Source organism: Palaemon carinicauda, chromosome 16 (assembly GCF_036898095.1).
Source record: "Palaemon carinicauda isolate YSFRI2023 chromosome 16, ASM3689809v2, whole genome shotgun sequence".
NCBI lineage: Eukaryota > Metazoa > Arthropoda > Malacostraca > Decapoda > Palaemonidae > Palaemon > Palaemon carinicauda.
In genome coordinates, this window is record NC_090740.1 from 17,135,126 (window position 1) to 17,158,422 (window position 23,297).

The 23,297-nt window shown below is 39.2% G+C and overlaps 1 protein-coding gene across 9 annotated transcripts in view; it reads right to left on the minus strand.

The window, feature by feature from the left end:
• LOC137655668 (1-phosphatidylinositol 4,5-bisphosphate phosphodiesterase delta-4-like) overlaps positions 1-23,297 on the minus strand; it is a 277,338-nt gene that overhangs the window by 51,044 nt on the left and 202,997 nt on the right. For all 9 annotated transcript variants that reach the window (XM_068389616.1, XM_068389620.1, XM_068389621.1 and 6 more), the window contains 7 exons: positions 22,936-23,034; positions 11,665-11,842; positions 10,936-11,065; positions 7,190-7,305; positions 6,679-6,839; positions 4,556-4,676; positions 823-908 (listed from right to left, as the gene is read on the minus strand). In XM_068389616.1, the coding sequence (XP_068245717.1) occupies positions 823-908; positions 4,556-4,676; positions 6,679-6,839; positions 7,190-7,305; positions 10,936-11,065; positions 11,665-11,842; positions 22,936-23,034 (891 nt within the window). The remainder of the gene's footprint in view (positions 1-822; positions 909-4,555; positions 4,677-6,678; positions 6,840-7,189; positions 7,306-10,935; positions 11,066-11,664; positions 11,843-22,935; positions 23,035-23,297) is intronic.

Sequence of the window (23,297 nt, forward strand, 5' to 3'; positions counted from 1 at the left end):
TTATTGCACTGTAATTGTTCAGTGCCACTTTCCTCTTGGTAAGGGTAGAAGAGACTCTTTAGCTATGGTAAGCAGCTCTTCTAGGAGAAGGACACTCCAAAATCAAACCACTGTTCTCTAGTTTTGGGTAGTGCCATAGCCTCTGTACCATGGCCTTTCACTGTCTTGGGTTAGAGTTCTCTTGCTTGAGGGTACACTCGAGCACACTCTCCTATCTTATTTCTCTTCCTTTAGTTTTGTTAAAGTTTTTATAGTTTATATAGGAGATATTTATTGTTGTTACTCTTCTTAGAATATTTTATTTTCCTTTTTTCCTTTCCTCACTGAGCTATTTTCCCTGTTGGAGCCCCAGGGCTTATAGCATACTGCTTTTCCAACTAGGGTTGTAGCTTAGTAAGTAATAATAATAATAATAATAATATCACATTCCTATACTCACTATGGTGCCCATCAACAACAACTCTTTGCAATCTATTACTTAAAAATTTAATAATGATGTTAAGAAATGACCCATCCACTCCCAACTGTTTGAGTTTGAAAACAGGAGCCTCATGATAACATGGTCCTCATGATAACATGGTCAAAGGCAGCACGAAAATCAAGGCCCATCATACGAACTTCCCGACTAAAATCAAAGGATTTCTGTACGACATTGGAGATTGTAAGAAGGGCATCACATGCTCAAAGGGGGAATTTACTGTAGTAATAAAAGAGAACAATGGTGAACAATTACATTATGGTATGGATAAGTTTTATACCTTTCTGGCTACAAATAATAAATACATGACTTATTCATATGATAGTTATGTTCGAGCTACTTACATTCTAAAAGTCTACATCCTCGTTTCAGTGCACTAACATACCCTTCAACACTACTTTCCCCTGCAAGCTGATGCCCTGTTAGGTATCTGCAACAAAATAAAAATACACACTGTTACTATCTAACCTTTTAATTTACAGCCAAAAGTGTCACAAAAGTTTTTGAAACTATGGCATTCTTTTCTCTCACTCACAAAAAACCCTTTTTAATAGTAAAAATTATTTCTATACATACCATGTTCATATTGCTTCGCCTCCAGAAGCTTGGTTTAATCGATCTTTACACATAAAATTTTCAGAATTTCAAAATTCTTCAATAAACGCATGTCCTTAGTAAAGGAATAATCATTCTAGGGGTAAATGGTAACTGACATGCCAGTCTCTTTGTCTCTTCGATGTCAAAGTCAAAATATCTCTATCCTCTTGACACCATGAGGCTGTGAGGAGGGTGGGTATGTATATGGAGAGTATAGAAATAAGATTCTATTAAGAATCTAATAATTTCAAACAACCTCCCCTGATGTTCATATTGCTGATGATCACACACTACTGGAGGTGGGGCACTGCTGAAGAACTTGCCATTGATTCCAAAAGTTTGACAAGAGCTTTCAAGGCCTGCTAATGTAGAAACCCATCTGACTGCAGTGTCCAGTTATCCCAATTATGATTATTCTGGATTTTTACCACCATACTTTAACAACCATCTGTTGCCCAATGGTTCTGTTTTTTGTGAATTTAGTTCCCCCTTAACTAGGTCCCAAGATCCAGTTCATGGAATTGATTCTTGTTCAACCTCGAGTTATCAAGTGGAAACCTCGTCCTACTTCAAGCCAGAAAAAAAATGTAGTTAGGAAATTGTCCTTTCTTGCAGAGCTTTCTTGGAGTTCTAACACTTTCCGTCATTCTGCTCAAGATCATCGGTTACCTCTCTGAGGCTCACTGCCTGCAATAAGGAAAATCTTGAATCACGAATAGAAGAATTATAGGTTTTGGCTACTAACTCAGGGATGAAAGAGAAAGAGACCTGTCTCCAGTGCTTAGTACGAGTTATGTTGAAGGAGAAACCATAAAGTAAGCCAAGGCGAACAAGAAAACCATTTTGAGGGTATGGTCCTGTCCGAGACAAAAGACAAAGATTCATAAGGTGGCCTTTTCGGGACCTCAAGATCTTAGCAACATTGCAGGGCGGTGATCTCACCTCTATTAGAAAATAGGACTGCTTAAAACTCCACATAACCAAAGTTAGTTCCACTGAAGATAAAATAACTCCTTTTAGTGTAAAGACTTAGTTCGAGGCTAAACGATAACCTTTCACCGTTGATACTGAGCTGAGCTTTCTTTTAGGAGGTAAAGTAAAAATTCGGCTATAAGTGGAATAGAGGCTTCGAGATGAGACACCCCCCACCTACGACCCCAATCACACAGATGGCCCAATTGGCTTAGTTGATGATTTCTAGAGGTATCCAAACACCTCTCTCATGACTTTGGATGAAAAGCCTATCTCTGAGAGGAGATGCTGGATAACCTCCACACAGGAAGCCGAAGCAATTCTACTGAGCTGTGGTATATCAAGGACATGTGGTAGGAACAACACGTCAGGGAGAGGAGGCAATTCTATCAAAGTTTCTATTAGAAGTAGAAGGGCCACGTACCATTCTACTAGGGATAATTTTTGGGCTACTACAGTAATACTGAGGTTGGGAGAGGGCCTAACTCGATTTAAGACACACTTTATCAGGCAGAACAGCAGAAACATATAGACATCAAGGCTGTCCCAAAGGTGCTGGAAGGCGTCTTTGAACATTGCTTCTGGGTCTGGCATCAGTCAGCAATATATTGGAAGTTTCCGATTTAGCGAGGTTGCGAACAGGTCAACTATTGACGCACCCCACAGAGTCAAGATATTGTTTGCTATTTGAGGATGCAAAGACCATTCTGACCCAATGATCTGCATCTTACTGCTCAGCTTGTCCACAATGATGTTCTTCTTGCCTGGAATAAAGCGGGCTATCAGAGTGATTGAGTTGAGCACTGCCTAATCATGGAATTCCACAGCTAGTTGGCAAAACTAGAGAAACAGTAATGCTTTGTTTGTTTATTTCTGTATATGTCGCTATGGGTGTGTTGTCACTTGTCAACACCACTGAATGGCCATTCAAGGAAAGCCCCTTAAGTTGAGGAATTGCACTTAGGGAGGTCCTTTCTTCTAATACCAAATGCCTGTCACTGGGAGGATGGCTTCTCCCTATATTCTTCAAAGAGAGAAGCTAGTAATAAATTATGCCCACTGCAGGTTGAATACATGGAATGAGGATCAACCGACGACCTACTTTTGAAGGTCCCACAGCTATGATCAATTTCTCAAGGGCAGAACTGCATGTCTACTTTCCCTTCCCTTTCTCCATCATTCATACTCTTCACAAAAACTCTAAAAAGAGAGAGCAAAGATAAATGAATTTAAACAAGATCGAGTTAAGACGATGAAAGTAAGTCTGTACACATCAGCAGTGGATATGGAAGTGACTACTCGGTGGGATGAGAGTGAGGTAGGGATTCTACATCGCCTAAAGGTAACTTCAGTCATCTCGTTATAATTTTAACAGCTCAGTTTTTCAGCTTTGCTAAAATCATTATCCTATTAAGAAATGAAGGTTTGTAGTCACGTAGGTGCAAATAACCATTTACAAAGGACCCATAATGGAACAATAATTAGAAAACTAGTATCAAAACTCAGAAAATTATTCAAACAAATAAAGCATAATAATCCTTTGAAAGATTTACAAGATAAAATAACAACAGACATACAAATACAGTAATGACCAATGCTACCATAAGGAACCTGGATACATACTCTGAAAGGTAAAACAGGAGATTTCTTTCTTCCTTGGACTTGTCTAAAGATCACTGCTACTACTGTATAGTTTAGGCTTATGTAAAGTAAATTAAATTTTCTCTTGTAATCTCTTCCTTAAAAATACAGGTTTTTGTAACCATCCATTTCCCTTACAGCAAACAGAAAGAAAGGGTTCTTAGTGCTTCCAGGTGCCATTATTTTCATCAAGAGGTCTTCTAGTGTTACCATACAGTATGCACCTGTACATGTAGGCAAACAAGTAGCATATTTTGGAAGGGAAGTGAAATATGATGCTGTGACAGTGGATTTAGTGGAGATAATGAGATTATGTTGGAGGCTAATTTGGAAATGTTTTTGGCAAAGGCAAATTTATGATTATGGAGGGGGAGAGCATGGTTATCATCACTAGAATGGTTGAAGAGTCATATTGAGAGATATTGCTATAGCCTGTCTTTATGACATTCAAAAGAATGGGGGAGTACGATTGATTACAGACAGGCACTGAAGCCATGAGGATGAAAATGGAGAACAGGGCAATGGATGGAAGGGAAGCACTGGAAGGGGAAGGATAAGATAGGGGTGCTAGTAAACAGGAAGACACAAGAATAGACACTGTGTATTTTGCAATTTACACGTCATATATGCACTAGCATTTGTTTATGTTGTGTCACAGGTTTTAAGTGGGTTTTCAAAATATTTAATGTAGTACTGTATTTGTATGAAGTATCAACACACTTCCCTAATAGATATATGGTACCATTCAAACTAAAATATTTTCATAATTATTCTTGTCTAGTCCCTAACATAACAGGCATCTAACTCAATAGAATAAGCACAAAATCATTATTCATAAATGAGCGACAAAACAAAGCTTTGACTTACGTATTGTGAGATGATGATATATAATAATGCGAAAGTGGCTGAGTCATATCTTGATGAATGTGGCTTTCATGATCAAAGTTATAAACGTTAAACATGTCTGACTGCAGCATGTGGTAGAAGCCTGATGGAAGAGAATACAATTTAGTGTGCAATGGTAAATGAGAATAAAATTAATTATAAAAAAAAACTTAATACCAAGTGAAATATATTAAACTGTGTAATATAAGAAAAAAAGTTGACTTTTGGAGCACTAGGTAAAAAAAGGCCAATGTGTTATCTTCTTAACATCATGAAAAATCAAGATTACTTAGTCAAAACTCAATCAATCATATATATGCCCAACCCTTAGCTCTTTAAAAGTTCAAAGATTCAACAGGCTTAAGTCTGATAAGCAAAAGAATGCCAGTCTTTCTGAAATCGACTTGGTTGTAAGTGGTCGTGCACTCCAGATTGTTATGTTTTTTTATTGGTTTAAAGATGTCTTCTCTCAGATTTGATAGCAATTGCTATGTGGATTATGCAACGGAATTGATTCTAGGTGATCATGATCCTCATTCTGTGTGTCTCATGGTGGGGACAATTTTGAGAGCTAAAAGATTTGGTGTAAGGAGCGTGAGGACTCATTGCTCCTCTTTAGAAATATGTTTCAGAGTTACTGATCTGCTTAATGCGCAAAGCATAAAAGAATGCTTATTTTTAGTTCAAGGGGAAATCCAGAAAGTCTAAGCTACTTGATTATAGAGGAAATGATGACAATTTGTAGTGCCACGTTAAGCTTTTGACTTTGCTACAGTCCTAACAAGTCTAACGAGGGTTAGGTAATAAAGACAGGCTCGAAAAGTGAGAATCCATGAATAATTGCTGCTCTAGGTTTGGTTAACTCCTAACCTACCAACTCATTGCCCATCGCCTACACTGTCGACTAATGCACTAATTATTGCCGGATAGTTTTATTTGGTTTCATCAAAGTACAGTAGGGTCCCAAATTATGTGAGAATTTGGTCGATCAATGGCCCCACTTAAACGGAAAATCACATATTTCAAAACACACAACTAACAGAAATAATTCCATTAGGGCCATGGCAAACAGCAACTTGCCTATTCAAACATGTTTAGTACCCATTTCCAATACTTTCTATGAACTATAGTGTATTTCTTATATTATCAAATTATTCTTATAAATAAATAATACATTTAAAATGTTTTAAAGTTTTAATAACTTGAAAAGGTTAAAATTACAACTAGGATGGGTGAAAATACCGTACATTTCCCGTTATAACATTACCTAAAATTAGGAAATATTTTAATAAGTTTGTCATATCTATAGAGTAAGACAACTGGTGAATAGCAAAAACATCACTGTATAGACTGGCTTTTATTGTATTATTGAAAATCCAAAATTATCGAAATAAAGGCGATTTTATATTGCGCGTTTCCTAAACACACCAAAAAGTACAATAAAAAACGACATGAGAAACATTATATGACTTTTTATAAATTGTTTAAAATTTCATTAGGTTAAAATGCAAATAGTTGATTTTAAACCCGCACGATTCAGGCCTTAAATTAGTACGCCATATATACGAGTCCATGAATCTTATGTTGAAAAGAATCTATTTGTCACTTAAGAATTTTTTTTTACTTTTCCTTATTTCAATCTAGATATGTTCCATTGCAAATATCTTCAATGTCTTATTTTTTTTTTGAAGTGTATTAAGTCGTGATTTTGAAAAGTCGACTTTTTCTTTTTATTGTTTTTGTTCTTAATACTTATATTGATATTTTGCTTTACCTTTTGTAAAATCCAAACAAACAGAGAAGGGAGGAACTATGATACATGTACTTTCCCACCAAAATGTACTTCAAGAAATAATTGGTACTTTACCCTTGTAACAGTTTGTAATAGTTATCTTAAGTTGTCAACCATGAGTTCTGCTTACCAATCTGGTGTGAACGTTTTGTCAGTTGCTAATAAACCGTTAAACAGCTAATATCTCTTTAAAAACCTGCTTATTAAGGCAATATGAACTTCAGGGGAGTTTCATAGAAATAATTCAATGTTCTAAGTCAAAACACATTACAGTACTGTAATATAGTTTTACTAAACCATAACATTTACTGACCATCTTGTGTCATATATCCTTGGTCTTTAAGATTACTAGCTTCATATTTCAAAATGATGTCTCCAGCTTTAGCCTCATCCATATCTGTTAATCCCTGGTATTTCTGAAGGAAGGTGCACAGTTGTGCAGCACTCATTAGCTGAGTTTTTTCACTGGCATTTCTGAGGAGTAAGGAAAATATTGTAATGGCAATTCAATTTTTTTCTTTTGCAGGTTAATGTATAATAATAAATACTAAAAAATTGGGCAGAGTTTAAAGAGACAACAGTTACTACTCTATAACAAACTATTAAGTTACACTAATTTCAATGACACGCAAAGTGAAAAGAGTACAGTACATCGAAGCTTAAGAGAGTAACATGAATTTATTTCAGATGATCAACAGTTAAACATGTAGAAATATTAGAAAAAAGCAAATAGGGAAGATTTGTAAATACTGTAATGCAAAATTTCAAAATGTAACATATCAAAACAAAGATACTCTTGAATGACAAGATATGGGAATACTTACTCCTTATACACTCTCTCAACTTCTGGCATTTTCAGCAATGCGTGGTAAAAGGCAACAAATTCTCCTACTTCTAAGACTTGATCCCCATCTCTTTTTTGCTTATTAGTGTTTGCTTGCTGGAAGTTATAAAATAATATACTTTAAATAATTATCCATATAAATTAAAAACATGCAACAATTTCAAAAGTAATCATTTGCCCAATCCAGGTTATAAGAAAACATGGGACTCCAGTAGGTGACCAAAAGGTGTGATAGCCCCACTACATAACTTCCCTTCTTTCTTTAAACCGTTAGTCAGAGATCCTCTTATTCTTCTTGGTTAGGACGAGGACATTACAAGTACTAAATATAACTTCATAAACATCCTAGTTTCTGATCTTCATCACCTCGCCTTTCTGTAACTCTTTAAAGTAATGTTCTATTATTGTACTTTTAATTTCTTTTTGCAGTCAATGTAGCTATCTCTAAAGCATGCTACTGTATTTATGGATATACAGTAATCATTTTTGCTGAAATTTGGATATAATTATTTTTGCTTAAATTTTACAACTACAGTACTCTATCTAAAAATGTTACTGTATTAACTCTCAGCATTGCAACAATTTTGCTTGCATGCATCCATTTTTTACTTCCATTATCACCTAATGATAATTCTTCCTTTTAAAAGATAACCTAAAAACAGGGGCCTCATTACCCAAATATTTACACAATAATTTGTCTTTTACAGTTAATTATCATTTTTGTGAGCTGATTTCCTTTATGAAATAATTGTAGCCTTCACAGTATCATTTAGCTAAGAAACAGACATCTTTTGCATTCCACTCGTCAGACCTGACTTGGATTACAGGAAACTATACTGTATACAGTGATGTCCCACACTACATTGTTAAATAATTCCACGAGACCCAACATAGGTCGTTTTTTGATGTACAGTAGGTCGATTTTTTGCCCTATTAAGTGCCTTATATGTTCCACACACACACACACACACACACACACACACACACAGAGAGAGAGAGAGAGAGAGAGAGAGAGAGAGAGAGAGAGAGAGAGAGAGAGAGATAATACTAATGTTTACAATAAACTATTACAATAGTTAGCTTCTCTTTTGCTTACTAGACAGAAAAGGTGGAGTTAGAAGTGATGAACTAGTTGTTAGAGGAGGAGGATGAAGATGTGGTAGTAGATGATGATGTACTGTAGCTGCTTTACAAGTCTTTTTTGTCGTAAAACCTGACATCGATGGTAGTGGTTCTTCAGTGTCAAGATCAGGTGACGACTCTGTAGCCTTTCTTTTTTCAACTCTTACTAGGAACTTATCTTTATTTCATTATATAGTGCTTTTCCTTTCTTATAGAAAATTGTCCCATGTTGAAGGAACAAACCTTCAATAACATTAGATACTTTTGCAAAATTCTGAATGCTCATGCTGTCCTCTGCTGAAGTAAAATCAACTGCCTGATGTAAGGTACATAGCAGATAGTACCATTTGAAGAAACTATACTATGATGCCTTGGTTCACGAGTTGAAAAATAGAAGTCATATTTGGGTCCAGGTTATTCAGATGCATGGGATGACCAAGTGTATCATCAATGATCAATATAACCTTGAAAAGAAGTTTCTTTACCTTACAATATACCTTTATTGTTGGTATACAACGGTTATTGAACTTTCTTCCAAAATGGCCATGGGATTAAGGGAATGGTATACTAACAAAGGCTTCAGCTTGAAATTACCAGTGATATTTTCTATTAATATTAATGTTAGATCACCTTTGGCTACATTGGACCCTGACATTTTTTTTTCATCTTTAGAAGTAGATGAGCAATCCAGATTTCCCTTCCAAAACAAGCCTATTTTGTTGACAACCAAGATAAGTTCTGAAGGAATTTGCTTTTCAGATGATATTCTTTAATGTTACACGAAATTTATCTGCAGCGAGTGTCACCTCCTGCAGCTTCTCTCTAGATCTTAAAATTTTGTAAATTAAATAGCTTCAGGTCCCAATTAAACTGCAGTACCTATGACTTGCAGCAAATGCAAGTAAATTTTCATTGGGATTTTTTTTTTAAGGTAAGTAGACTTGGCCTTTTCTTGGATTGGTATTTGGCTCTTAGGATTCCATTCTTGTCTGCCTTTTTATCAAAATTGATACTAGGTGTTCCATTTCGTCAAAGATTATGCCTCTTTACACAATGATTGGACAAGTTTTACACGACAGATCCTTTTCAGTAACGTCGTGAAAAAAGCAGTCTCTGTCACAAATAATGGTAGACATCGTTGTCCGAGCCAGGCCTAAGCGCTCGTAATATTTACCATTTTTCCCTCTTCTTCATAGTTCTTGCATTGACCTGCATTGTTACGACATGCCTCTTGGATTTACTTTCTTTACTTTTATTAGGAAGTCATTGCTAAATTCTACAAAGATTGCAATGATAAAAAAAAAATAACTTCAAGTGTGTTCGAGGCTCATCGCTAATCTTTTTTTTTTTTACTTTTCATTGTAATCCTGTTTTCAGTTAATTTGATGAGATACTTTAGTATATTTACTTTACCTTTTACAATCACAAATTAAGCATTAAACATATAATAGTTTAACTAAGACAATAGTGCTTTAGTCGTTTTATACACATGCTCAAACCTGTACTACAAGTCTCCGAGAAGGATTAAAACTAAACTGTCAGATGTATATTTTTTTAAATATTTAGAATATTTTCTGTGTATACTATGTTCAGATGTACTACTACTATTTTCTATTTGAAAGTACAGTACTGTATGTAATTACTAATTTTATATTTACAAATTTATTTAGGTTTTTAGCCATTTTTTATTGTTATTGTAAAACTTAAAAACTGTAGATAAGTAATGTCAGTAGTAATGTCATATCTAATATCTAAGGCCGAGTGATGTAAAGTTGAAGCCAACATATGTCGACCCGACGTAAAGAGGGGTGTTACTGTACAGGTCCCTTAACAACAAATATTAAGTTTGACAGTTGTTAAAAGAAAATTTTCCCTTATTATCTCACTACGGTACTTATTGGAGATGTTGACACCTGTATGCAGTTCCATTATTAGGAGTAATTATTTGATAAACTAATGCCCACAAGGATAAATATCACTCCCATATGGTGATTATCTCATTTAATTAAAATATTTTTACTAATGCCTCAGGGAAAGTTTAACAAATACATAATTGTAAAGAAATTTACCAAAACCAATCCAAAATAAATCAAATTACATTAATGTACATTCATAGCTTCCAAACACTTACCAGACTGGTTTCAGTGGAATGTTCATTTCCCCCAGTGAAAATTTCAAATTAATCATTATAATAAAAGCTCCTTTGAAGTGTTCAGTTAGTTTTCCCGTAAAAATCTATCTGTCTCTTGTTAAATCCCCCAAAAATCCTTAAACCATTCTGGAAGTTAAAAAATGTGTTTTATGAAGAGATCTCTTCCTCCTAACCAAGCGAACAAGTGTAGAATCTCCTACTCTGCGTATACTGAAGAATAAGAGGACTCTAACACAACAGTTGCAGAGATATAACATCCTTAAATGTGTATTACTAGCTAGTTCACCAACATCTTCAGGTATTTTGGAACTAAACTAATGAGTTTACTCTGACTGCCTGGATTACGCTCATTAATATTGTTCAGGTTAAAGACTAAGGCAACTTTTTTTTCAATGTATATCAAAGTTTTAAAAATTTCACTAAACAGAAAATGTAACTTTTAATCAACTTACATTAAATAATTTTTTGGCGTTACTTTTATCCATCTTGATATTTAGCTGCTTGAGTAACGTACAACATTCATCAAAATTCAGGGATCCATTATTGTCCTTGTCAGCTTCATTAAACTGTTCTCTCAACCACCTGGAAAAAATTTAATTATGAAATTAATAACCTTTATTCAAACCATTTTAAATATTGGTTGTTGCTGAAGCTGACTCAATATCGTCTTTACCACCACAAAATACACATTTCACATCTTCCCTTCTTCAAACTAAGTCAGTCCAGTCTCTGTCGAAACTAATATCCTATATCCTTGATCTCATTAACCAATTAGGAGAAGGATAGGGATGTATTTGAAGGCAAGTATGAAAATAACATATTTTATCTATGAAACTCCCCTGATGTTCATGGAGGTGGGTCATGAAGGGAAAGATGACAAAATTGGAAATAATTTGTATTTTTCCTAACTATACAAACACGAAGTTTTTTTACATGATAACAATCTCCCGGTAGTTGATGGGGTAGCAGGAAGCCCGGCCTACCCACACACTCACTACCGAGACCCCTTTTGATTGCAGAAGGACTTACTAAGGATCAGGGTTCCTTAAAATTTGTTTTAGTTCTTTGGGAGTACCTTTTACAAAAGATGAGGCACAAAAGTGTTAAGATTTTTATATAACTTTCAGTTCACTAATAAAAAACTAGAGTAATTCCTACAGGAAAATACAAGGGTTACTCACACATCATACTGCTTCTCTTCATAGAGTGACTTCACAGACTGTATAAGGTGGGAAAGTCCTGTAACCCAAGCGTCTCTTTCTTCCTCAGATGAAGCGACCAGATCTAGAGTTTCTCGTCCACCAGGGCCATGAATAACAGAGAAACATTTGTTTTCTTCTAACAAGGGTTCATCAGTAGCTGTAAAATGACCATAGAAAAGGCCTTATGTAATGCATCATAAAAGTTTTTTTTTTCATAAAAATGCAATTTGAATACAATTTATCATTTCTATACTCCCCTGACATTCATAATACTTCTCTCTTGAATCTGGTTAAATAAAGACATCTACCCTAAAACTAAAAAAAAAATTGTATTCTTTCCTAATAAAAGGCCTACCCTTCCAATAAAGTATTTAGTTAATCTGGCATTTACAGAAATTATCTATGTGTGGGTACAACTATAGTTCCTTTGTTTTTTCAGTATCATTATAAGTAAAAAATCAGATCATTAGCCTCAAGAAATCATTAGACAGTGGGTAGGATAGAGGGTGTGCTATGAACATTGGGGGATATAAAAAAAAGACTATTACAATTTTTTTTTCTGTGAAACTTTCCTGATGTTCCTAATGTTGAGTCCCACATTCTGACAGAGGTGAGTCAGTGGAGGAAAGAGATGGGAAATATGATGTCCTAGATTTACTAAGCTTTACATCATTTACCCGAGACTCACCCCAATGATGGAAATACAGAGGTATACAATAGAATAAAAAAAAACAGTAAATAAATAATTACTGATAACAAACCATCCATGAAATACTGGACTCCAAGATTATTTTTCTAAATATATTAAAAAATTTTGAAAATGAGGAACTTATAAATGAGGTGAACTCCAAAAGGTAAAAAACCACATCGCCAGCAGAAACTATGGAGCTAGAGCCTAGCAATCTTATAAGAAAACCAGGATTCCTAAAGATAATGTTCAGTGAACATGGTATTTCATTGAGCTGCTTCTAAACTCTTTTGAAAGATTTTTTTCTGGAAAAATTAAGAAGGTGGTGTAATGGATTCTAAATGTTTTTATAAGATTTGAATAAAATTCCTTGGTTTCTGTGATCAAACTATTAACTAGAAAGGACAAGAATCTTTGGACAGAGGACAATTTAAAACTATAATTCCTAATAGCAAATTAATGCCCATACAGTAGTTGTCCACAAATTACTGAACAGCTCTTACCAGACAAAGAAATCTTTTTTATGATACATTTCTTACATCCATTTTTAAATGGGGAGGAAAATATTGAGTCAGGAAAAACTATTCGCTCTGAAGGACAGCAAAAAAAAAAGACAAAAATAATCTTATGCTCCCTAAGCCTACCCTAGAAGATGGTGTTTAATTGAAGCTAGTAGTTAGAGTGTTTTAGCTGTGAAATCTATACTACATATGAAAAAAATTGCCAGCAGTTCTGAAGCGAAACCTTTCAAATACTGTAAAACTAATTGCAAATGTCAAAAAATAGACCTGATTACTGAAGGCCTTTCAATACTAAAAGCCTTTAATACAACAGTAACAATACCCGAGATACATAGATATAATCTCAGATGCTCAGTAGTGAATTAAGCATTAATCTATATTCCCTTAAGGCTTGAATTTAGAATTCTTTTCATAAAAGGACAACATAAAAAAAAATGTTTCCCATACTATCCTACCCAGTTCTAGTCACTGAAATATTCTTAATTTGGCACCATCAAAATAAATATACCAGCATCTTATGAAACAAAATAATAGTAGGCTGTCTTTTAGAACCTACCAAGGTCAATCTAGAGGGCTGCAAAGACACTAGTTTCTGATAATACGATGGATAGCTCTGTGTGGTTGGATATAGCACAGATGGGTTTGCATGAATCACCTTAGAATTGGTTGTTTGACCAGATTGGTTTGTGAGACAAATTTCTTGGGCATTCTGACAACAGAGGCCAAACATCCACAGACCATTCCCTTTATAACCAGAATGGGTCTACAGTATTACTGTAATTATTTTGTTATTTGAAGGGAGTCTGATTACGTCTCTCCAACTACTGTATATCCTGGCCAATGATGGGAATGTCTAAAGAGCTAGCTTTGTCCAGTATGTAATAGGGCCTCTACCTTCTATGCTATGTGATATGGAATAGGAAAACAAAACACCTTTATCTTTGCTTAGTGACATGGCAAACACGACAATGTTCTGGCAACCCTAAAATTTCCTAATCTTTAGACATATTAACCTTTTTCAGCTTAGTTGCACTTTTCTCAGCAATTAAGTTATGTAAGGTATGAAAGGGAGATAATCCCTCACTTTCCAGGTCTATTTCCGTGTTTTCTTCCTCTCCACCTTCCTCTATCACAGACTGAACAGAGGGAAAATCAGCTGATTTCCCAGTTAATTTACAAATGGATACAGGGAATGCTAAGCAAATGTGCAGATGACTTGTTTGACATTAAGTGTACTAGCACTTGCGTTTACCCAGTTATAGTTAGCCCACGATTAACTAATGGCAAACTCTGCAAGCGAACAGAGAACACTGTCATCCAAAACATGATGCAAATAAACTACTTTAGTTGAAACTTCATTTACTCCACGATTTATGGAAATCATAAGACATCCCACGTCATCCACACACACACACACACAGTACAAAATGGTTTAGGAGGGTTTACTTTTGCAAGTGGAAGAATATTAGGATCCAGAAAACTAACTCTTATCTTCTTCCTCAATTTAGTTTTCTAATAGAGACTAAAATTGCAGCAATGCAAGGTTTAGCAGCATACAGGTCTAAATTTATTGAAAAATGTTATTTTTATTAGTAAAATAAATTTTTGAATATACTTACCCGATAATCATGTAGCTGTCAACTCCGTTGCCCGACAGAATTCTATGGAGGGATATGCCAGCTATCACAATACTAGAAGGGGGTGTACTTACCAGCGCCACCTGTGGCCAGGTACTATAGTACTTCTTGTTGACACCTCCTCAATTTTTCCTCGGTCCACTGGTTCTCTATGGGGAGGAAGGGAGGGTCAATTAAATCATGATTATCGGGTAAGTATATTCAAAAATTTATTTTACTAATAAAAATAACATTTTTCAATATTAAACTTACCCGATAATCATGTAGCTGATTCACACCCAGGGGGGTGGGTGAAAACCAGTGTACAAGATTAAAGGATAGCTAAGTATCCCATATTTCATATAACAGTTATCTCAAATAACAATGAAATAATAAGTACCTGGTAAGGAAGTCGAATTGAACCGTTACTCTGCCTCTTTTTTAAGTTCGTCTTCCTTACTGAGCGCAGCGTTCCTCTTGGAGGCTGAATCAACTCAAAGGTGCTAAAGTATATAGGGCTGCAACCCCTACTAAAGGACCTCTACACAACCTCTAACCCAGGCGCTTCTCAAGAATGAATTGACCACCCGCCAAATCAAAAGGATGTGGAAGGCTTCTTAGCCTACCGTAACAACCATAAAAACAACAATAAAAGCATTCAAGAGAAAGGTTAAAAAAGGTTATGGGATTAAGGGAATGTAGTGGCTGAGCCCTCACCTACTACTGCACTCGCTGCTACGAATGGTCCCAGGGTGTAGCAGTTCTCGTAAAGAGACTGGACATCTTTAAGATAAAATGATGCAAACACTGACTTGCTCCTCCAATAGGTTGCATCCATTATGCTCTGCAGAGAACGGTTTTTATTAAAGGCCATCGAAGTAGCTACGGCTCTTACTTCGTGGGTCCTTACCTTCAGCAATGCAAGGTCTTCCTCCTTTAAGTGAGAATGGGCTTCTCTAATCAGAAGCCTTATATAATACGAAACCCCGTTCTTGGACATGGGCCTCGAAGGTTTGTTGATGGCACACCATAAGGCTTCTGACTGTCCTCGAATAGGTTTAGACCTATTAAGATAATACTTGAGAGCTCTGACAGGGCAAAGAACTCTCTCCAGTTCGTTACCTACCATGTTGGAGAGGCTAGGTATTTCAAACGATCTAGGCCAAGGACGTGAAGGAAGTTCGTTCTTTGCTAGGAATCCGAGCTGAAAAGAACATGTTGCAGATTCGGTCGTGAAACCAATGTTCTTGCTGAAGGCATGAACCTCACTGACTCTCTTAGCTGTTGCAAGGCAGACGAGAAAAAGAGTCTTGAGGGTAAGGTCCTTGAAGGAAGCTGACTGGAGAGGTTCGAACCTAGGTGACATAAGGAACCTTAAGACTACGTCTAGGTTCCAGCCTGGAGTGGATAGACGACGCTCTTTAGAAGTCTCAAAAGACTTAAGGATGTCTTGAAGGTCCTTGTTGGAAGAAAGGTCCAAACCTCTGTGGCGGAGAACTGAAGCCAACATACTCCTGTACCCTTTAATCGTAGGGGCTGAAAGGGATCTCTCATTCCTAAGATGTAATAGGAAGTCAGCTATTTGGATCACAGAGGTATTGGTAGAGGATACTGAATTGGCTCTACACCAGCTCCGGAAGACTTCCCACTTAGATTGGTAGACTCTACGAGTGGAAACCCTTCTTGCTCTGGCAATCGCACTGGCTGCCTCCTTCGAAAAGCCTCTAGCTCTAGCGAATCTTTCGACAGTCTGAAGGCAGTCAGCCGAAGAGCGTGGAGGTTTGGGTGCAACCTGTCTACGTGAGGTTGACGTAGAAGGTCCACTCTTAGAGGTAGAGTCCTGGGGATGTCGACTAGCCATTGAAGTACCTCTGTGAACCATTCTCTTGCAGGCCAAAGGGGAGCAACCAGCGTCAGCCGTGTCCCTTCGTGCGAGATGAATTTCTGCAGGACTTTGTTTATTATCTTGAACGGTGGGAATGCGTAAAGGTCGAGATGGGACCAGTTCAGCAGAAAAGCATCCACATGAACTGCTGCAGGGTCTGGAACTGGGGAACAGTACAGCGGAAGTCTCTTGGTCATGGAGGTGGCAAACAGATCTATGGTAGGTTGACCCCACAAGGTCCAAAGTCTGTTGCACACACTCTTGTGGAGGGTCCATTCCGTGGGAATGACCTGATTCCTTCTGCTTAGGCGATCTGCCGAGACGTTCATGTTGCCCTGAATGAACCTCGTGACCAAAGTGAGGTTTTGACTTCTTGACCAAATGAGGAGGTCCCTTGCGATCTCGTATAGGCTCCTCGAATGGGTCCCTCCTTGCTTGGAGATGTAAGCCAAGGCTGTGGTGTTGTCTGAGTTCACCTCCACCACCTTGCCTAGCAGGAGGGACTTGAAGTTCAGCAGGGCTAAATGAACTGCTAGTAGCTCCTTGCAGTTGATGTGGAGCGTTCCCTGTTCCTCGTTCCACGTTCCCGAGCATTCCCGTCCGTTCAAGGTCGCACCCCAGCCCGAGTCCGATGCATCTGAGAAGAGATGAAGATTGGGGGTCTGAATAGCCAACGATAGGCCCTCCCTGAGAAGGAGATTGGTCTTCCACCACAAGAGAGTGGTCTTCATCTCTTTGGTGATTGGGATAGAGACTGCTTCGAGAGTCAAACCCTTGTCCCAATGAGCTGCTAGATGGAATTGAAGAGGGCGGAGGTGGAGTCTCCCTAGCTCGACGAACAGGGCCAGTGATGAAAGGGTCCCTGTGAGACTCATCCACTGTCTCACCGAGCAACTGCTCCTCTTCAGCATGCTCATGATGCAATCTAGGGCTTGGCTTATCCTTGGGGCCGATGGAAAAGCCCGAAAATCCTGACTCCGAATCTCCATTCCCAGGTACACAATGGATTGGGAGGGAATGAGCTGAGACTTTTCTATGTTGACTAACAGACCCAGTTCTCTGATTAAGTCCAAAGTCCAGTTGAGACTCTCCAGACAGCGACGACTCGTGGAGGCTCTCAACAGCCAGTCGTCTAAGTAGAGGGAGGCTCTGATGTCCGATAAGTGGAGGAATTTTGCTATATTCCTCATCAGATGCGTGAACACCATAGGAGCTGTGCTTAGGCCAAAACACAGGGCTTGGAATTGGTAGACAACCTTTCCAAAAACGAATCTCAGGAAAGGTTGGGAGTCTGGATGAATAGGAACGTGAAAGTAGGCATCTTTCAGGTCCAACGAGACCATCCAGTCCTCCTGCCTGACCGCTGCTAGGACCGACTTCGTCGTCTCCATCGTGAACGTCTGCTTGGTGACATACGCATTGAGCGCGCTGACGTCCAGCACCGGTCTCCAACCTCCTGTCTTCTTGGCCACCAGAAAGAGACGGTTGTAGAAGCCCGGGGATTGATGGTCCCGGACTATAACCACTGCCTTCTTCTGCACAAGAAGCGACACCTCCTGGTGCAACGCTAGCCTCTTGTCCTCTTCTTTGTAGTTGGGAGAGAGGTTGATGGGAGATGTGGTCAGAGGGGGTTTGTGGCAGATTGGAATCCTGTAACCCTCCCTCAGCCAACTGACAGACTGGGCGTCTGCACCTCTCTTTTCCCAGGCTTGCCAGAAGCTCTTGAGTCTGGCTCCTACTGCTGTCTGGAGATGCGGAGAGTCAGTTTTTCCCTTTAGAAGCCTTGGAACCTTTCCTAGACTTGCTCCTGGAAGAGTCTGGACGGGAGCTTCCTCGGCTGGGGGCTCTACCACGAAAGGGCGGTATGAACCTCGTAGCAGGAGTATCAGCCACTGGGGTGCGATAAGTCCTGGGGACTGAGGTAGCAACCTTAGTCTTACGAGCCAATGAGGCTACAAGATCATGTGTGTCCTTTTGTATCAGGGCAGCAGACAAGTCCTTAACCAGCTCTTCGGGGAAGAGGAACTTCGAGAGCGGAGCGAAAAGGAGTTGAGACCTTTGACAAGGTGTAATGCTGGAGGAAAGGAAGGTACATAGCTGTTCCCTTTTCTTAAGAACCCCTGACACAAACATCGACGCAAGCTCGCCAGATCCATCTCTAATGGCCTTATCCATGCAGGACATTAATAGCATGGCAGAATCCTTGTCCACAGGGGAGGTCTTCTTGCTGAGGGCCCCCAGGCACCAGTCTAGGAAGTTGAACATCTCAAATGCTCTAAAAACACCCTTCAGGAAGTGATCAAGGTCTGAGAAGGTCCAGCAAACCTTAGAGCGCCTCATTGCTGTTCTACGAGGCGAGTCTACCAGACTTGAGAAGTCAGCCTGGGCAGAGGCAGGTACTCCCAAGCCTGGTTCTTCTCCTGTGGCATACCAAACGCCCGCTTTAGAAGTGAGCTTAGTCGGAGGAAACATGAATGAAGTCTTTCCAAGGTGTTGCTTAGTCTGCAACCACTCCCCTAAGATCCTTAACGCTCTCTTAGAGGACCTTGCTAGGACTAGCTTAGTATAGGTAGACTTAGCTGGCTGTATGCCCAGCGAAAACTCAGATGGCGGAGAGCGGGGAATAGCAGAGACAAAGTGGTCTGGGTATACCTCCCTAAACAGAGCCAAGACCTTACGAAAGTCAATAGAAGGTGGAGAAGACTTGGATTCATCCACGTCTGATGAGGGATCCAGGTGTGCCGCCTCATCATCAGACGCCTCATCACCAGAGTGTAGCGAAGAGATCGGAAAGGTATGCTGAACAGCAGAGTCAGCACGAGCTGGAACAACAATATTAGTGGTTTCCTCTTCAAGACTCTGTTGAGGGAACACCTGAGGCTCAGACTGCAAAGGCTGATCAAAAGAAGTAGCAGAAGGTAGGCGCATGGGTGGAGGAGGCTGACTCCTAGCATGAGTGACTGAACTCAAGGGTTGCGCTTGCTGAGCGGAAGGCGGATGCGCAGTAGCAAGTTCCTGAGGAACGAGTTGAGGTTCCTGAGGTGTGAGCTGAGCGCGATGAGGTAGTGGCTGCGCAGAACACAGTAATTGTCTCGCGAGTTGAGGCTCCTGAGGCGCAAGGCTAAGGTGTTGTGGTTGCCTTGAGGAGGGTTGAGCTCGCTGCAGCGAGAGCTGAGGAGACTGACTCATGGATGGGAGAGGTTGTTGTACCTCAAGAGAGTGTTGCCTCACTGGTGGAACTGCAAGTGGAAGCGGAGGAAGTAAGGAATGATCTTCCTGTTCCCATTGCTGAGGTTGCCTTAAGGAAGGCGGAGGGAGCTGCACACCACTGGAAACAGTAAACTCAGAACGTGCTAAGGTATTCTGAGGAGCCTCAACATCGTACGCCTGGCAGGCAGTACTGCGGTCAGGCGGAGCGAACTCAGGAGGAGGTGCAACCTGCTCAGCCTGACACTCACGCATCAAGACCGCAAGTTGTGACTGCATGGACTGCAGTAGAGTCAACTTGGGGTCGGCAGACACTAAGGTCTGCTGAGGTAAAGCCTTAACAGCAGAGATCTGTTGTGGCAGAACCTTACTCCTCTTAGGCGGAGTGCATTCAACTGATGACTGCGGCGAGTCAGAGCTGATCCAATGACTGCAGCCCGGTTGAGTTCTTGAGGTCTGGACTCTGCGTTTGAGTGGTCTCGAGACCTGAGTCCAGCGTTTCTTCCCTGACAAATGCTCAGCAGACGAGTAAAAGACGGGCTCAATCGTCTGCAGGTGGGAGTGACGGTCTCTGGAAGACACGCCCGCAACCACCGAGGATACTTCTGTGCGCCGATCAAGGCCTGCCGAACCCTTTTGCCCTTCGACATTGCTTCTCCCCTGGGCTTGGGAGCTTGCAAGAGGTCCCGGACTGGGAGGACGACTGGCACGCACAGAAGTATCCTCACGCACCACACTGACACTGACACTAGCACTTGGCACTGCACTGACACTAGCACTCGTCACAGCACTGGCACTAATTCCACCCACTGCACTCTTGACCTTAAGTTCCTTGACTTCGGCCATAAGAGACTTATGATCACTTACCACTGACTCTACTTTATCGCCTAAGGCCTGAATGGCACGCAAAACAACAGACATATCAGGCTGAGGGCAAATAGTAGGTTCGGGGGTAGCCACTACAGGGGTAGGAAAAGGTAGGGGATCATGAGGTGAGGAAAAAAGTGAAGAGTGAGAAGAACTCCTCCTAACTCTCTCTCTCTCTAACTTGGTTGAGTACTTAAGAAGACGGACAAAATCAAGTTCCGAAAGTCCGGCGCATTCCTCACATCGATCTTCTAACTGACAGGGCCTTTCCCTACAGTCAGAACAAGCGGTGTGAGGATCTACCGAGGCCTTCGGAATACGCCTATTACAAGACCTACATCGTCTATGGGTGGGGGCTTGTGAAATGTCAGACATCTTGAATCAAAAGAGTTAGCCAAGTGGGGTTTCAAAATCAAGCAAAAGATCGTTAACCGTTAAATCAGGACTAAATAATAGCTATCTAAGCTAATATAGAAGTTTTCCAGTAAAGCGACAGCCGAAATCTGAGAGAATACTTCACCAAAAGCCGTGAAAATACTCGAAGATCATAAGCGTATCCCAGAACGTCTTGCCGGAAGCACGACAGAGGAAAAATTGAGGAGGTGTCAACAAGAAGTACTATAGTACCTGGCCACAGGTGGCGCTGGTAAGTACACCCCCTTCTAGTATTGTGATAGCTGGCGTATCCCTCCATAGAATTCTGTCGGGCAACGGAGTTGACAGCTACATGATTATCGGGTAAGTTTAATATTGAAAAATTTGAGGCTCTGTGAGAGGCTACCGAATCTGTACTGTGCAGCGAGCTTCCAGAACCCTTACTGAAAGAAACACTATTAACACTAGACTCAACTTGGGAAGGTTGGTTATGTTTGGCAACCGGGCAGTTAGCATCAGAATTACTGTATCACTTTTAAGAGAGGACTTACTTATCTGATTTTAACATAGGTAGTTAGTGATGTCAAGAGCTTCTAAAACTCGATCACTATTGAAAATAGACTGAATATGTGAATTACCTAAAGGTGGAGACCTGTCATTGTCATTATCCCTACTTTCATCAATTAGCCTAGACTTTCTTGGATTTTCGTGTAAACTAAAATAATTTCCTTTTAGCCCTTTCAACTTGATTGGCAGCCACTGAAACATACTTTTCCAAGAGAGGGACTCTGAAGCAAGTGCACTATTTACAATGGTTATCTAATCACAATATTGCCCTTGATATGATACACAACAAGAATGTGGATCATGATCTCCCAAAACACAACTCACTTGAATACTTCATGCAGTAATTGCTAACCGATCCTGAGGAAGACATCTCAATGCACAGTAATAGGTATACAATCTAGAGAACATCTCAAGCAAACCATGAAAACAGAGAAAATTAAGGGACAAAGACTGGCATGTCAGTTTTGGGCTCCTTACAAATTACTGCTAGTAGAAAAGAAGCAACATGAACCCTTGAGGTTCCTAGAAATAATACAGGACCTGAAACTATAAACTATAAACCATTCCCTACCCGAAAAAAGAAGACATAGCATTTGCATTTTTAAGGTCTAGGAATGTCAAGAAGTCCCCATTTCCTGATGAATTGTCTCACTGACAGCTTGATCCCCCTTTAAGTCATTTGCACAAACTTATTCTGCAAACTGAAGTCCATATCGACTGTCCTTTTTTCGTGACCTTTTCCACCAAAATAAAATAGGTGATTGTAGAATCTCACCACTGCAGTTCTTGGATCACCTGTTCTTGCAACATGATGTATGTCCCAAAGTCCACCTCTTGAAACAAGAATGAGGGACTTGCCTTCAGAAAGGGAAGTCAGTCACCAATTGGCGACTTATAATATTCCATCTGCTCCTATCTTTTGCCAAGATCTCCATAATTTCTGAAGGCAAGTTCAACTACAATTAATGACTGATCTTTTCTTATATAAACCCCAAAATCAAGAGATCAATGTCTTTACGTTGGAGTTCCCCTCTTGGGCATAGAGGTATACCATTAGGCCTACTAGATAGCTTACTTAATAACCTCTGTTGCTTGTACCTAATGAGGGATGACTATCATCATCCTTGGCATGTCCAGACAAAAGTGGAGAATTGTAAGGATAAAAGAACCTTAAGCTACTGAGATTAAAATTTATCTTATATAATTGATAAATCTATAGCTATTGGCATTAAATACACTCTCAACATCTAATATCTTTTATGTTTCTTGAAAATATTTAAGTTCTTCAATACATACTGTATAACATACATATCCAGACCTTAAAAATGACAATTTAGAAAAAAAAATTGTTGGCAATGAAAAATTTTATCTTGTATATGATAAAAACATCTTTGACCTTTTTCTCTTTTACACTTCATACTAATATTGATGATCACTACAGAGGTCAACATTTCCTTTGAAATTATGTCTTAACTTATAACACTACTGTTAATGAATATGTTAATGATGTTATTTATATCTTACCTGCACCTTTCTCTTTGATTTTATCAGAGTGGGAGCTGACTTTGTTGAAAATGTCAGTTTTCCATCCTTCCCGTACTTCTGCAATATCTACGAGGGGTACTGAGGAAATAAAGAAAACACAATTATGACACTATAAGATATTCATGATTTTATAAACAAACAACTAATAATGGATTTACTAATATACGACAATCACTCTACTGGAGTACCAATAGCAATACTCCTTTCCAGCATCTTGAAATATAGTTCTCTAAGACTGGTTAGTTGAAGCAGAGCATTACCACTGTATCAGCTAGGCTATATTACTACTAGAAACTAAATTAAAAAATAAACATTACATAAACCTACTGATTTCCCCAGTA